Source organism: Eriocheir sinensis, chromosome 9, assembly GCF_024679095.1.
Source record: "Eriocheir sinensis breed Jianghai 21 chromosome 9, ASM2467909v1, whole genome shotgun sequence".
Classification (NCBI taxonomy): Eukaryota; Metazoa; Arthropoda; class Malacostraca; order Decapoda; family Varunidae; genus Eriocheir; species Eriocheir sinensis.
Genome location: NC_066517.1, coordinates 15,367,218 through 15,382,748, shown reverse-complemented (window position 1 = coordinate 15,382,748; position 15,531 = coordinate 15,367,218). Strand labels below are relative to the sequence as shown.

At 44.7% G+C, this 15,531-nt stretch overlaps 1 protein-coding gene across 1 annotated transcript; it reads left to right on the top strand.

The window, feature by feature from the left end:
* The first annotated feature begins 1,777 nt into the window (after nucleotides 1–1,777).
* LOC126995947 (galactose-3-O-sulfotransferase 2-like) lies at nucleotides 1,778–13,317 on the top strand. The gene is made up of 10 exons (XM_050855866.1): nucleotides 1,778–1,844; nucleotides 6,128–6,316; nucleotides 6,425–6,512; nucleotides 6,977–7,150; nucleotides 7,925–8,020; nucleotides 8,386–8,535; nucleotides 8,977–9,114; nucleotides 9,390–9,632; nucleotides 9,948–10,057; nucleotides 10,220–13,317. Exons 2-10 carry the CDS (start codon nucleotides 6,186–6,188, stop codon nucleotides 10,491–10,493), a joined length of 1,404 nt encoding a protein of 467 aa, XP_050711823.1. The 5' UTR covers nucleotides 1,778–1,844; nucleotides 6,128–6,185; the 3' UTR covers nucleotides 10,494–13,317.
* The last annotated feature ends 2,214 nt before the right edge of the window (nucleotides 13,318–15,531 follow it).

Below are 15,531 nucleotides of genomic sequence, written 5' to 3'. Positions count from 1 at the left end.
CGAAGGACGTTATTATTATAAGTCCCGTGTACCTACATTGTGATTCACACATGCCAACGGGGCCGCTTTGTTTACAATTCGTACTGTATCCACGAGTACGATAAACAGAAGAGGGGATCAAAAGGAGGAGCTACGAAGCGATACAAGACAAAAGAAAAAGAAAATAAAGAAGATGTGGCGTTCATGGCAGAATCAAAGTAGGAAATGGAAAGGTTACTGCAGATCGTTAGTGAGTATGGGACGTAGTGGGAAGTGAATTTTTGGCAAAAGAAAAATGTAAAATGATGGAGTTCAACACGCTAGAAGACTGGGCAATGCCATTAAAGAAGAAGTCGATAAATTTATCTAGGAATGGAAGTAAGCAAATAAGGAATAGGAGGCAGCTCTCAGAGTAAAATAAATGAAGCAAAGGCATGAAACGGATGGGAGTGATAATTATGAGTGGAGGAAGAAGCCTTTGGAAAGGGATGACAGTACCCCAATGCTTGTACGGGGCAGAGATAACCAAATATAGAAAAGAGGACATCAGGAAACTGGAAACAATATAGAACAATATGGGGAGATGGTGCTCAGGTGCTCCAAAAAGTACAGCAACAGAAGCCGTAAAAGAGGGGAGATGGGGTGGAGCATCTTTGCAGACAAGATTGGGAAAGGAAAATTATGTCGCATGAAGAAAATGTTAACAATGAGTTATTGCAAGCATACACAGCATGCAGAGCATGCTGTGTATGCTTGTTTAGAGCATGAAGAGCATGCGTAATCATGTTCATGCAAATGTGAACAAAACTGCATGCAGATATTCCATGACATTTTTTGTTCACATTATACAGTTTTTTTGCTTATCATTGCAGATTTATCATCATGTATATGCAGTATTGTAGATTCTGAAGCCGTCTTTGCATAAAAAGATTAAAACGTCTGTAACAAAATTCGACTCCCCAAAATTCTAATGGCTTGACTATCACACCCGAGTTATTGAAACGTGTAGAGTAATTACATCTTTTTGTCATGTATATTGTGTAAGGATAAAATCATAAGGTTCGTGGCTAAATGAAACTGGAGGCGCGAAGAACTCTATTTAAGGCATGGTTCCCAACCTTTTTCGTCCCGTTCCCCCTTTTCCAGTCACCTTGTCACCTGTGGACCCCTACATCTTCCTGTCCTCTCACAGGCCATTCATGACCATCCCAATGGCCAAATTTGTCAAATGGGCAGTGAGTTGGACACACCTGGTATCGTTAGCTAATGCATTCAGTTTTAAGGATTGTGTTCAGTAGTATGAATTTTATTCCAAACCACATGTCTCTTTAATTCCAGTATAATAAATTTAAAAATAATTAGAATCTCTAAAGACCCCTTGAAATTCTTCCATGGACCCCTGGTCCCATGGGAACCACTAATTTAAGGGCACGAGTGGCGAACTTTCCCATCAAGTTCCTGCCACTCAACGGAACGGTCTAACACAAAGCACAGTGACAGAATAACGCTGCAGATGCGCCACGTAAGGTCATTATGGCTTCTGATGCATGACAAACACGGAGGAGCTGTCGGTCTTATCCTCTCGCTTTCGAAGAGTGAGAATCCTTCGTGTTGGGTTAAAAGCCTGCCTCCGTGCTCCGATCTGTACGACATCAGTTGCAGCCGAACGTAGTGCAGGTAGATAAGACTGCTGCTCTCATGATACCGTCTGCTCCGCTGCCTGACGTACGATAAACAATGTAACGCGGTAGGAGGACTGGGGAGGTAGGTGCATGGGGCCTGGGAGAGACAGGTTACTCAGCCTGCAAGAGGGGAGGAGCGAAACGCGAGGCAGAGCCACTCTCAAACTTCACACAGCTGCAGAGGTTTTAATGTCTAGATAACGTGTGTCTGTGCCTCGTTGGGAAGTTCAGAAGGAAGGGGAGAGTGTTGGCATGTACATGTGCACGACTGGGGCTCCGTTTATGTGCCTGAGGTATCCAGAAAAATCATCTCAGTGACTCATGGTGATCCTCCTGCTGTCCCTGCCGAGGGTGAACGCTGCTCTTCGGATACGAGGAAGATTGTGATTTCTGTTTTGTTCTTAAATATCTGCAAACATTGAGGTGAGGAGTGTTAATGACGGTGTTATTGGGATGTAAGATAACGTGAAGGGTGTTTGCGAATAACCTTCCTTTCGTACTGCTTTACCACAGGACCAGAAGGGGTTCTAATTAAAGGGAGTGCAAGTGTGTGTGTGTGTGTGTGGGGGGGGGGGGGGGTTAGTGGGATCCTGAGAGACGGAACGGATGCACTCGACACTGGAATACGAAAAAAAAAAAGACGATTATTTTTTTTTTATATCATAACCTTCGCGTCAGGATCGTGAGCAAGTGAAAAATCCCTCTCTGTAATATCGCAAATCTTCGCATTGGGATTATGAGTGAGTGAAATAGACCTTTTTAATATATCGATCTTTGCATCAGGATTGTAAGCGAGTGAAGCAACCATTTTTTTTTTGTATATGCATCGTTGATCTTCACATCAGGATTGGTATGAAAGAATGAAATAACCTTTTAAACATCCATGTTCGCATCAGGCTTATGAGCGAGAGAGAAACTTTTTTTTAAATATATATCATAGACCTTCGCTCAGGATTGTTGTGAGCAAATGAAATCTATGGGGGAAGCCAGGAGATGATGGCGTGAGGTAACCTTCGTGATGGTGTTGTACGTACACATAAATCAGCAGCGGGAGTGGTGGTTATGTCTGTGAGGAGGATGTGGTGCACCGACCGAGGAAACAACCCCAGCCGGCGATGGTAGTGCGTGGATCCTTGTATTCCTGGACCAGTATGGCTTCAGGAGGAGGCGGAGGAGGAGGAGGAGGAGGAGGAAAAATAAGTGAAGTGAAAGTGAGTCTCTCTTCCTCTCTCTCTCTCTTCCGTATACTTTCTCCCTCCGCGTCTCATCGCTTTACTTCTTTACTTTCTCTATGCTAATCATGGCCACGTTGGTAACTCCATGGAATTGTTTACAGTTTTTCTCTTCTGTTTTGTTCGTATTCTCATTATTGATTTTGACAACGTGTTTTACAACTTAAATTTGTCAATGGATGTTTATATTTTAAGCTCCTATTCTTCTTGTTCGTTTTGGGAGCGTGTGTTTGCTATCTTTTCATCTTTTTCGTCCCTAGACTTAATCACGCGGTAACATGACTCCGCAGAATCTCGTCACCTTCTTTCTTCTACGGTTATCTAAAGTGCTGGCATTGCTGATATTGCATGTTTCTAATAGCGGCCATGTATGAAACTGAAGAGCTCTGGACAAGGGCTGACAATTTATATTATGATAGAAGTACTTTCCCACCCTATAAACATAAAGTCTAGTAAACGATGCTGCATAATCACGACCCTTGCTGCTGGGACATTCGGGAACTCTATCCAGCTATCTGTTTTGGGATGAGAGGATGTTTTAAGCACTGGTCAACAGATGCCTCGCTCTCAGTACCCCCAGTCTGGTTATTACGGTCTGAACGCGTTACCTTGCTGAAGCTATCGGGAATAACACCACTAAACTCCACAGACGCTGATCATGACAATGTTTCTACGGTAATGTAGCAAATTCTCTCAAGACACCCCTCCATCCGAAATTGACCTCTCTTTTGGGCACTGTTCTCTATCTTCTCTTATAGGAGCAGTGTGTGTTTTTTCTTCCCTTGAGCTGCTTCCTTTACTGTACAAAATCCCTACTCGGCTACCCACCAACCTAACTAACCAGACCCTATAAGTCATGAAGGGTACAGAAAAAAAAACTGACCCCTGGATTAGTATTTATTTTCTTTTTTGTGGCATGTGCTTTCGTTGTCGTAGCAGAATATTGGCATTTCTTAATTGATTTTTTGCATTGCCCTTGGTCTGTAGCCTATTTGAGTAGCGGGCTTTTTTTTCACATTTGTTACCTTTTTTTATGCCCTTGAACTGACTCCTCTGCTGTAAAAAAAAAAAATAATAATAAAATAAAAATCCTTATTCTAAAAAAAAAAAATAAAAAATAAAAAAAAAATACACCGACTTGGCCTATCAATCAAGCGATGTGGTTAGACCTTGAGCAGTGAAGTGTTTGATTTTTTTATAACTCTTGGCCGTTATAATTAATCTAAAAAAATTACACCGACTGGACCTGTAAATCAGGCGACGTGACTAGACTCTGAGTAGTTAAGTGAAGTGAAGTGAAATTAAATGCACCCCCACAAACACCTCTCCACGTATACGTCCGCAGTTGACAATAAACACGGCTGGGTGGCTGTGGTGGGCGCTGGTGTCACTTTCGTTTCCCAAGGTATAACGGCACACTGTGAGCCTCTGCTAAGAAACAAAGGCCACTAAAGAGCGCTGTGTACTGTGTTAATGGCAGAAAACCGATGGAAAGGTGGAATGGAGTGTACAGGGAGGGATGTGTGAAAACGCTGATTACAGACACGACCCAAAGCTTCACATGCGAGATAATCTAAAAGCGGTTCAGGTATATGTTCAAGTGGTAAAGGTAAAGGTTAGCGAGAATACGTCAAAAATGTGTACTAGAGAAGCAAAAAAGTGTGTGCGCAAATTACAGACACGACCCAAAGCTTCGCGTGCAAGAGAATTTAAAAGCGGCTCAGGTATGTGTTCTTAAGTGGTAAAGGTAAAGGTGTACTAGAGAAGCAAGACATTCAAGGATAGCGAAACCCCCGCCGGTCACCCACTCCTTGTCCCTCCCTCCCCCAAGCAGATATTGACGATAGCCACACACCTACCAGGCGAAGGTCATTCTCCAAGGTAATGATGAATGCAAGGCAGGTGGTTTAGTGCGCCTCCGAGAACCATTAGTTCGAGTGGCTTACCCCGCTTTTTTTTTTTCTGCCATCAGCCGATCGTGGCTATTAGGCAAGCTTACCCCGTGTGGTGAGGCTGGTGGTAGGGAGGAGGAGGCTTGGATAATTTTGCTTAACACTCTTCAGCGACGTCAAGTCACGATGAAGAACGTGATGGCTTGTGTGTGTGTGTGTGTGTGTGTGTGTGTCACCGTCACACCGTGTGTGTGATGTAATTATGTGTTCGTTATATTCCGATGCACACCATGGGAGAAAGGCAAGACTGAGGAGTGAGGGGTCATGACGGGAGGGAAGCGGCGTGTGTAATCATGGAGGAGCGGCGTGGAGGCACGACGTGTACAAGGGGAGGTGTAGGCTCTTCACTACTGTATTGTACAAGGGGAGGTGTAGGCTCTTCACTACTGTATTGTACAAGGGGAGGTGTAGGCTCTTCACTACTGTATTGTGATTAATTTTCGTAAAATATTGTATGGATATTATGTTGATATGTGCCATTATTTTGTTTTTTGCATGTTGACCACAAAGGGCCACCCACAATGGAAGCGTTTATATGCATCAGTAGATTGTATGAATCAAATAAAATCAGTCAATTAATCGCTGTTTTCAGATGTCCTAAAGCAGCTTACAATATGCCAATTTGCAAGCTAGGCTCAGGTTGGTGGGTCCACTGGTAATAATTCGGTTTGTTGAGCGACATATTAACCCTGAGAGGTAAACATCATCAAGCTTGGGTATTGTTGAGTTTTAAGACAACACATAATTTTGCTATGTTACCTAAGAGTGAAGTACCATGCAATGGGAGCGTTATTCCGGTAACATACCTGCATATGGCCGAATCCCGTAGTGTTATGGGAAGGTGTGGAGCGGGTGAAACCAAGGCCATCTAGAGGGGGGCGTCTTGCTCCTGGGAGGAGGGGGGGAATGACACCAGGCTCAGCAGCTTCACAAAGGTTTGTTTGGATGTTCTGGCTTCAGTAGGTTATTGAGCACATTCCTTGACTTTCTGGCCATCCACGGCCTCATCCACTCCTGTCATTGTTTTTTCTTGGTTGTAATTGTTCGGAAGCTTGATGTGTTGCAAGCGCTACTGCAGCCAGAGTCGGTTCCTTGGTCTCGTCTGTTTGTTGTTGTTTTGATGATGGCGGCGGGTCTGCCCTGGGCTGGGCGGTTGGCTCTTACTGCATTGTAATCAGCTCCTCTGAGTGGGCAGCCCAGTCGAAACTGCCCTGCCCAGGGATGCAAATGATTATAGTGTGAGCTTAGCTTTAACCTCATTTTCTTTTCACTCTGGCACCAGATCGGCGGCAGGAGAGGAAGGCTGCGGCGGCTGCTGTGTACGTACTGCCGGGGCCAGGATGATGCGTGTGGGACAGTTCCTGAGGCTGCGGGCGTGGCGCTGCAGGGCGCTGTTGGCTGTGATGGTCACGGCGGCGCTGCTGTTCGGCGCCCTGCTCATGGACGGGAAGCGTCCTGACGTTGCCACAAGGTGAGTGCCGCCGCATTCTCTCTCTCTCTCTCTCTCTCTCTCTCTCTCTCTCTCTCTCTCTCTCTCTCTCTCTCTCCCCAGTGGCCAATCCCTTTGTCTGTCCCGCAGGCCGGTGTGGATGGCGGCCGGGAACTGCACGCCGCGGACCAACATTGCCTTCCTCAAGAGCCACAAGTGTGCTTCCTCCGCTATCCAGGTATAGTTCCGTCACTACACCTGAGCGAGTTGATACAGATATGTCACAGCCACTGTTATGATCTACAGGCATGCAGACTGGATTGTTTTTAGGCTTTTCTGACACTGGCACCCCTGTACATAGGCAGTCCAGCATCCCTTGCCGTAGGATGCTCAGCATCCTATACTTTGTTACAATGACTGTGCACTTGCTACAGTGCCATTAAGTATTAGGAAATTATGTTTTGTGATTTATTGTGCTAATTCCCCTAAACAAGGAATCAAAATTGTCACTAGAAGGCAAACCATTAAAATATGGCTGTTGGGTGGTAGTGAGCTACATGCAGGAACGTCAGTGATGTAGCCTAGCCGTTCAAACATTGCATTGTGCTTGATAGCAGCCGCCACACCATAAAATTAACTATAGTATCCTAGGTTGAGAAACTCTTGACTAGCTTTACATAGCTCGACTTTCTTCCCCGCCAGAACATCCTCTTCCGCTACGGCCTCAAGCACAACCTCTACTTCGCTCTGCCGGACAGAGGGAACTACTTCGGCGGCGGACGACAAAACTTCAAGGCCGAGATGGTGAGGTTGTCGGTCCTCAACAAGATGGAGCCGAACATCTTCGCCATACACACCAAGTGGGACCACGACGAGGTGCGTGCCGCTGCCACATCAGGCGCACCTGTTATCTGATTAATGAGTGTCCGACTCTTGCATTAACATAAATAAATGTACATTATCCTAGCACTAGGTAATGGTGAGCATGCAGTGTAAACCAGATATCTGAAAATGTAACGTGTAAGGTTATATGAAGATAAGGAATACTGTGTAAGTATTGGTAGGGGATTCTGAAGGACTTGGAGAAGAGGTACGAGGTACAGAAATGAACATTAGGAGGCAGAGAACCTCGCAAAATCAGAGGAGTCGAAGGCTGGAGGTCAAGGCAAGGGGTCAGGGTCATATTCTTAAACATTTCGGAGCCCAAGCTCACACATTTTAACAAGGCTTTCGTTTGAGTTTTGAGCGTTTCCATGGGTATAGTATTATGACTCTGGTGGTTGTTTGGCCATTCTTCTGTACCATAAACTAAAAAAAATATCATTAAAACCCGAATAATCTTCTTTATGGCCTTTGGAAATAATCGGTGTGAAAGCCGGAAGCGTCTGAGGATATGGGCCTAAGGCTATAAGAGTACTCCCCAGGCGGTGAACTCCAGCCCCCGTCTCAATCCCACCTACCGGAACATCTTCAAACGGCTTGGTATAAGGGGCCATGCACTCAAATTACTTCGGTGCGTCGGCGTTCAAAGTTAAGAGAATGAGTTGTGGTGCTTCGGCTTGATCTTCGGATGTGTAAACATTCGCTGCGTCGGATGAAATGTTTACTGGTTTGTGTGATCATGTGAGTCACCTGTCCTCTCCTTGCCAGGTGAGGAAGGTGATGCCTGAGGACACCGTCTACTTCACCATCGTCAGGGAACCCTCGGCGCTTTTCCAGTCGCTCTTTGTCTACTCGGATTTTGAGGTAGTATTCTTCTTCTTCTTCTTTATCTTTTTCTTCTCTTCTTCTTCTTCTTTTCCTCTCCTTTCTTCTACTCCTCCCTTTTCTTCTCCTCCCTTTTCCTCTTCTCCTCCCTTTTCTTCTTCTCTTCCTTTTTCTTCTTCTCTTCCTCTTTCTTTTCTTCTTCTTCTCCTCCTCCTTCTTCTTCCTTATTATCACTATTATCAATCCAATTATCTATCCATCCTCAATAGCATGGCAGCAACAGCAACAACACTTATAGCCATTAAAAACAATAGCATCGGTAATAACAAAACAAGTACCTTTAGAAGACCCGCACAGTGACCGAGGCAGGAGTGGTAGCCCTGATGTTATTTCCTTCCCGACAGAAGAAGAAAGGCATGACGATAGACGAGTTCGTGAGGGAGGTGGCGGTGGACGCAGAGAGAGTCTCCCACTACATCGGCTACAACCAAATGACGTGGGACTTTGGGATGCCGAAGAAGAACCTCAACAACATCACTGCCGTCCGTGAAATGGTACACAGCTAGCTAGGAAAGTGAATCCAACCTCTCAACGTGAAGTCATTTGAAATCTGCAAAAGTCATACGCCATTTATAGTCATCAGCGTTCATCTTATGTGTAGTTTTCGCTCATTTGCTCTTCCATTGTTCGTTAGGTGGTCGGTAACTTATGAATCCTTCAAGGTATAATTCCAAATCCATATTAGTTTTAAGTTTACCTTCTTTCATTGTTGCACTGGTAAACCGCATGACAAAAGCAGATTTTAATTTTGACTTCTTGGCTCAGTCTTCTGCTATAGGCTCCGGTATTTGAGCTGCAGTCAGAGGTAAGGTTGGCAAGTAACAGGTGACATCTATCTAATTCTAACAGGTGATAGCCAGCCACTCGACGTAAGTGAAAAAGTGCTACCGAGATCCATTGCTGTAATGTGTGTTGTCTCTATTCGTGGCCTGCAGGTGGCGCGCGCGGAGGACCAGTTCGGGCTGGTGGTGGTGGCTGAGAGGATGGAGGAGTCGCTGGTGCTGCTGGCCAAGTACCTGTGCTGGGAGCTGAGCGACATGGTGGTGCTGCGCCTCAACTCCCTCAGGGACGAGGTGAGGAGTTTTCTTTATATTAATCTGCAGGTGTTTCCTAGTCACCCTTCTTCAGGCAGTGCACCAGTGTTCTTTGTCGCTCTCCTAAATCTCTCTCTTCTGTATATTCCACAATAATTCCCTTTCTTCGTTCTTTCCTGTTCTATCTTCTCGTTCCTTTCTGTTATTCTTTAGATTACTATTATGGAGAATGTTTAACACAAATACTCGTTACAGAATTTTGTCTCTTTTTCTGATGTTTCTACATATTACTCCTCTTCTCCCCGTGCGTGCAGCTAAAGCAGCCGCTGTCGCCGGCGACGCGGCAGCTGCTGCAGCAGAAGCTCGCCCCGGACTACCTGGTGTACCGACACTTCGTGGAGAGGTTCGAGCGGCAAGTGGAGGCGTTCGGGCGGGCGAGGATGGCGGCGGCGGTGACGCGGCTGCGGGAGATGAAGGCACTGCTCTCGGACACCTGCGGCTTCGTCAGGACGGAAGCGACCAAGCTAAACAACGCGCTGAGGCCGTGGTCTAACCTGGTGTGTGTGTGTGTGTGTGTGTGTGTGTGTGTCATTATGTACAAACATATATGAGCACCTTGACGCCATGTGTGTGTGTGTGTGTGTGTGTGTGTGTGTGTGTGTGTGTGTGTGTGTGTGTGTGTGTGTGTGTGTGTGTGCGCGCGCAGATGAGTAGCTTGTCACTTTTACCTAATTCTAATCACTCGAATGTTATTATTTTCGTGGCAAATTTGAGATAATGATAATATTGATTTGAAAAACTAAAGTGATGATGGTAAAGAGTTTCATTTTAAGTGTGTTAGTAGCGTCCTTTACCTGCGGGACTGATTGCAGGTGGACGGTTTCGCGGATGATGGAGGAAGTGGATGCAGCCTCTACATCCTGCCGGAGCTGCGGTTCATTGAGAAGCTGAGGAAGAAACAGATGAAGGAAGTTATAAAGAGGTCAGTCTGTCTCTGTTTCTGTCTGTCTGTCCGTCATCACCTTCTGCATAGTACAGGACAAATTGAAATTCTTCATAGTTAAGTCACAGTGTTGTTGTTGTCGTTCTATTATTATTATTATTATTATTATTATTATTACTTTATCGTCGTCGTTTTTGGCAGGTTCGGGATGCAGCCGGGACCGCCCCTGGACGCCATTCCCTTAGCGATCGGCCAAGACGGGAAGGTCAGCGAAAAGGACTTGGAGAACCTGAAGAAGACGCTGGTTCACAAGGACAACACGAGGAAGAAGATAAGCGGAAAAAGGGCGACGGGACCAGGTGGAAAATATATGGCTGCGAGTGACGGTGGTGGCGGCGGCGGCGGTAGCGGTGTTGTTGGTGGTGATCCGAATGGTGCTGGTGGTGATGGTAATGGTGATGGTGGTGGGGCGTGAGAGGCCTCGGTAATGACGTTCGCCACCTCGCAGAAAGCACCAGTCTAATAATTTAGTTCTCACATCAGGGAATGGAGGACTGGGCTAGATTCACAAAGGCTTAGTGCGTAGTTTTGAGAACATTGTGATACACAAAGCTCGCACGATAATAACTACCAACTAATTGATGGCGTCACGGGTTAGCGCGCTGAAGGTTTAACGCGCTCTGTGTGACGCTAAATTTGTTGTGAAATAACTACTGCTGTCACCCTGCCTGGTCAAACTCTTTCGCCTCTGCCTGTCAACATCTACCTTTCCTTCTTGCTGGAAGTATGCCTTCATACAGCCTGTGCCTAAGAAGGGTGACCGCTCCAATCCCTCAAACTACCGCCCTATAGCTTTACTTTCTTGTCTATCTAAAGCTTTTGAATCAATCCTTAACCGGAAGATTCAAAAGCTTTTTTCCACTTCTGACCTTCTATCTGATCGCCAGTATGGGTTCCGCAAGGGGCGTTCTACTGGTGATCTCCTAGCCTTCTTAACTGACTCTTGGTCATCCTCTCTTAGCCGTTTCGGTGAAACTTTTGCTATTGCGCTGGACATATCAAAAGCTTTTGATAGGGTCTGGCACAAATCTTTGCTTTCTAAACTACCCTCCTACGGTTTCTATCCTTCTCTCTGTACCTTTATCTCCAGTTTCCTTTCTGACCGTTCTATTTCTGCCGTGGTAGACGGTCACTGTTCTTCCCCTAAATCTATTAACAGTGGTGTCCCACAAGGTTCTGTCCTATCTCCCACTCTTTTTCTGTTGTTCATTGATGATCTTCTTTCCAAAACGAACTGTCCCATCCATTCCTACGCCGATGATTCCACTCTGCATTACTCAACTTCTTTTAATAGAAGACCCACCCTTCAGGACCTTAACGACTCAAGGCTGGAGGCTGCAGAACGCTTAGCCTCAGACCTTACTGTTATTTCCGATTGGGGCAAGAAGAACCTGGTGTCCTTCAACGCCTCAAAAACACAGTTTCTCCACCTATCCACTCGACACAATCTTCCAAACAACTATCCCCTATTCTTTGACAACACCCAGCTATCACCTTCCTCAACACTAAACATCCTCGGTCTATCCTTAACTCAAAATCTCAACTGGAAACTTCATATCTCATCTCTTACTAAATCAGCTTCCTCGAGGCTGGGCGTTCTGTACCGTCTCCGCCAGTTCTTCTCCCCTGCACAGTTGCTGTCCATATACAGGGGCCTTGTCCGCCCTCGTATGGAGTATGCATCTCATGTGTGGGGGGGCTCCACTCACACAGCTCTTCTGGACAGAGTGGAGGCTAAGGCTCTTCGTCTCATCAGCTCTCCTCCTCATACTGATAGTCTTCTACCTCTTAAAGTCCGCCGCAATGTTGCCTCTCTTTCTATCTTCTATCGATATTTCCACGCTGACTGCTCTTCTGAACTTGCTAACTGCATGCCTCCCCCCCTCCCGCGGCCCCGCTGCACTCGACTTTCTACTCATGCTCATCCCTATACTGTCCAAACCCCTTATGCAAGAGTTAACCAGCATCTTCACTCTTTCATCCCTCACGCTGGTAAACTCTGGAACAATCTTCCTTCATCTGTATTTCCTCCTGCCTACGACTTGAACTCTTTCAAGAGGAGGGTATCAGGACACCTCTTCTCCTGTATTTGATCTTCCTTTCGGCCACCTCTTTTGTTTTACTTTAGGAGCAGCGAGTAGCGGGCTTTTTTTTCTTTTTTTTTTCTTTTTTTGTGTGCCCTTGAGCTGCCTCCTTTGTTGTAAAAAAAATATATATATTATAATATTTACGTATAAATGCTTATAAATCGCGTTTTTCAAATTGAACTATAACTTTGCGAGTAGAGGCAATCCATTTCTTTATAAAATGATGAGATGTGCACACTTTGAGAGGAATATGATAAGTGTGGGCGGTATGGCAACACCGAAGCCCGGCCGGGGGATTGCAGACCTCCCTCCTCTTTCATCTTCTGACCTCCTCATCCATTCGATCATTCATCCATCCCTACATTTGTCCCTCCGCGGGACCATGGACCTTTGTCGGGTGACAGCCCATGAGTTGGGCTGCAGATATGGCAAGACAGTCTTAACTTTTCCTCGCTCCTTCCTTCCGTCCTTGTCTGCCTCGGTATATGTGCCACATTATTTTTAATATGCTCTCTTCCTGCCTCAATCTCCTCCTTATCTTCTTTTTCTACCCCTTAAACATGTTCCTAGATAACAAGACATCGAACAGCAGAGTTATCTTGACGTTAATGTGCAGCAAACGACGAAATAATTAAACTCCTAGATTACGATTTAATACAGTTTGCCTTAACTTTCCGGCTTTTCTCTCCCCGATGTGCGTACCAGTTGGAAGGAAGCGTACAAACTAGCGAACATCTGCATTCTGGCGGGGAGTCATGTGATAGTGGGGTCTGTGATGTCATTCCGTGCGATTTTGGTGCCAGTGTTGATTCTATGGTTGAACTGAACTCTTTAAACATATATAGAAATAAGCTGGTGTCATTTTTTTACCTCGAATTTTGGGGGGATTTTTTCCCCACTGCAACCTGGCTGAAATAAATAAATGTTAAAGCATGGTTCCTGTTAGACTTGCACCGATTAATCGGTAAGTAATCGGTAATCGGCCTAATCAGCCACTTTGTCGATTAATCGGTAATCGGCTTTTTGACCGATTAATCGGGGCCGATTAGTATTTTTTTTCTCTTTTATAATACAATGTACATAACACAATATTAATAATGTTAATGTAAGGATGTTGATGTTAAAAAAAAAAAAAAAAACTCTGATACCTTTCCACAGCATTTATTTCAAACAAGTCCCTTTGTTATGTCACTACTCAGTACTCACTAGATCGTCCCCACAAAACTTATTTGAAGCCACTGTGATTTAGCCTTTCTGTGTCCCACCTCGCACTGGAACACTTTCCACAGCTGTAAGAGTTTTTCCGTTTACCCATCCTGCAAGTGTCGCATTGTTATGTCACTACTTGAGCACTAGATCGTCCCCATAAAACTTATATGAATTTTTAGAAACAATATGTGGAACGTCACCAGCTTACATAACATAGGCAACACACTGACTTACTGACAGGCAAATGATAGCCTGTGGCGTGGGTCTCACGGACTCTTACCGAGTCTCACCGTAATGGTACTGGACACGTTCAGATACAGACATCGTACGGTACGCTTATACCATTTTCAATTTTACCTAATTGAGGGACATTATTCAACTTTTTCATCACTGTAGCTACATAAAGTTATTATTTTACATTAATATGCAGTAATCATACTGTATATTTTGTACTAATAAAAGAAATCAAAACATGCGGGTTTTTTTTTTAGTATAGAAGCATGCAAACACAGTGTAACAGACAGTAAATTAGTAGAAGACTTGAGAGAGTGATAAACTTTCTGTACACTACCATTTCTAGTAGCACCTAGGATCACCACAAGAACGAGAAAACTGGCAAATTCTAACATATTAAAACCAAGATGTTTCCACAAAGCAAGGCTAAATTATAAGTAACAAATTACTAGAAGTATTTGCTCTCCATAAAGGAAATGACAGTTGGGCAGTAAACAAAGTTGTAAATATGAGGGTTACGGTATTTCTTTAACTTTGTGGTACCAGTGTCCAGTAATTAATGAAGATTAATCACATTTACAATTTCTAAATAATCGGCCGATTATTGGTTACCGATTAATCGGTAATCGGTAATCGGCTAAATTGCTTATCGGTGCAACCCTAGTTATTGTGTCTTCAAATTTGCACCAAAAGACATAGAACTATCATCTTATGGCCATTAAATGTCAAACAGTGAATTTCCATAGAATTTCTGAAAGTATTTTTTTTTATTATTTCTGTAACATAAGAACATGAGAACATAGGAGTCTGCAAGAGGCCGGTAGGCCTGTACGAGGCAGAACATATTCTTAAAAATTGCGTACAGAGTCGCACTGATGAAGGTAGTTAGATAACTCAGGGGCCAAATCATTGCAGGAGCTTGAGTGTCTAGATTTTTTTCCTTTTTACATGAAGAATGATATTTTATTACCTCTGTGATATAAAATGTACATTTTATGCGATATACTTCAAAATTTCCCTCAAATGTAGCAACATTCACGGTCTTCGTTCTAATTTTCATTCTGTGGAACACCATCTCTCCTCCTCTAAACCTCAACTTCTCTTCCTCACCGAAACACAGGTCTCTGAGGCTACTGACAGCAATCTCTACTCTGTTCCCTCCTACTATCTCTATCCTAAATTTCAATCCAAAGCTGGATGTTGCGCCTACGTGCGCACCGACATCACTTGGTCTCGTGCCCACGACCTTTACTATCCAGAATTTTCCGCCATCTGGCTAAGACTTCATTGTCATCCTATTACTAAATACATCTGTGCTGTTTACCTATCACCTAACTCTACTAACTATGTAAAATTCTTTGACTACTTGAACTCTAAAATGGAGCACATCTTGACCCACTTTGCCTTCGCTGAAATCTCCATCTTGGAACATTTCAATGTTCACCACCAGCTTTGGCTTTCATCTTCTTTCACTGACCAGCCTGGCGAACAAGCCTACAAGTTTGCTCTCCTCAACGACCGAGAGCGGTTGGTTCACCACCCTACACGTATTCCCGACCGCCTTGGAGACCGGCCCAAAATACTAGACCCCTTTCTTACCTCTAACCCTTCTGCTTATTCTGTCAAACTGTTCTCTCCGTTGGGCTCCTCCGATCACAACTTTATTTCTGTATCCTCTTCTATCGCTTCTGTACATCCTCTGGACCCACCGAAGAGGCGATGCTTCTGGCATTTTGCTTCAGCTCGGTGGGACGACCTGAGGATGTACTTTTCCGATTTCCCGTGGAATGACTACTGCTTCCAGGATAGAGACCCCTCTGTGTGTGCCCAGCGCATTACAGAGGTGATTGTCTCTGGAATGGAGGCATACATTCCACGTACTTTCTCTACTCATGCTAAAAAGCCTTGGTTTAATCTTGCTTG

Excerpts from the sequence above, each read along its gene's own strand:
- LOC126995947 (XM_050855866.1), top strand. The coding sequence starts at position 6,186 with ATGATGCGTGTGGGACAGTTCCTGAGGCTGCGGGCGTGGCGCTGCAGG. Across the intron at positions 6,317-6,424 it reads CGTCCTGACGTTGCCACAAG|GCCGGTGTGGATGGCGGCCG; the intron begins GTGAGTGCCGCC and ends TCTGTCCCGCAG. Across the intron at positions 9,633-9,947 it reads TGAGGCCGTGGTCTAACCTG|GTGGACGGTTTCGCGGATGA; the intron begins GTGTGTGTGTGT and ends GACTGATTGCAG.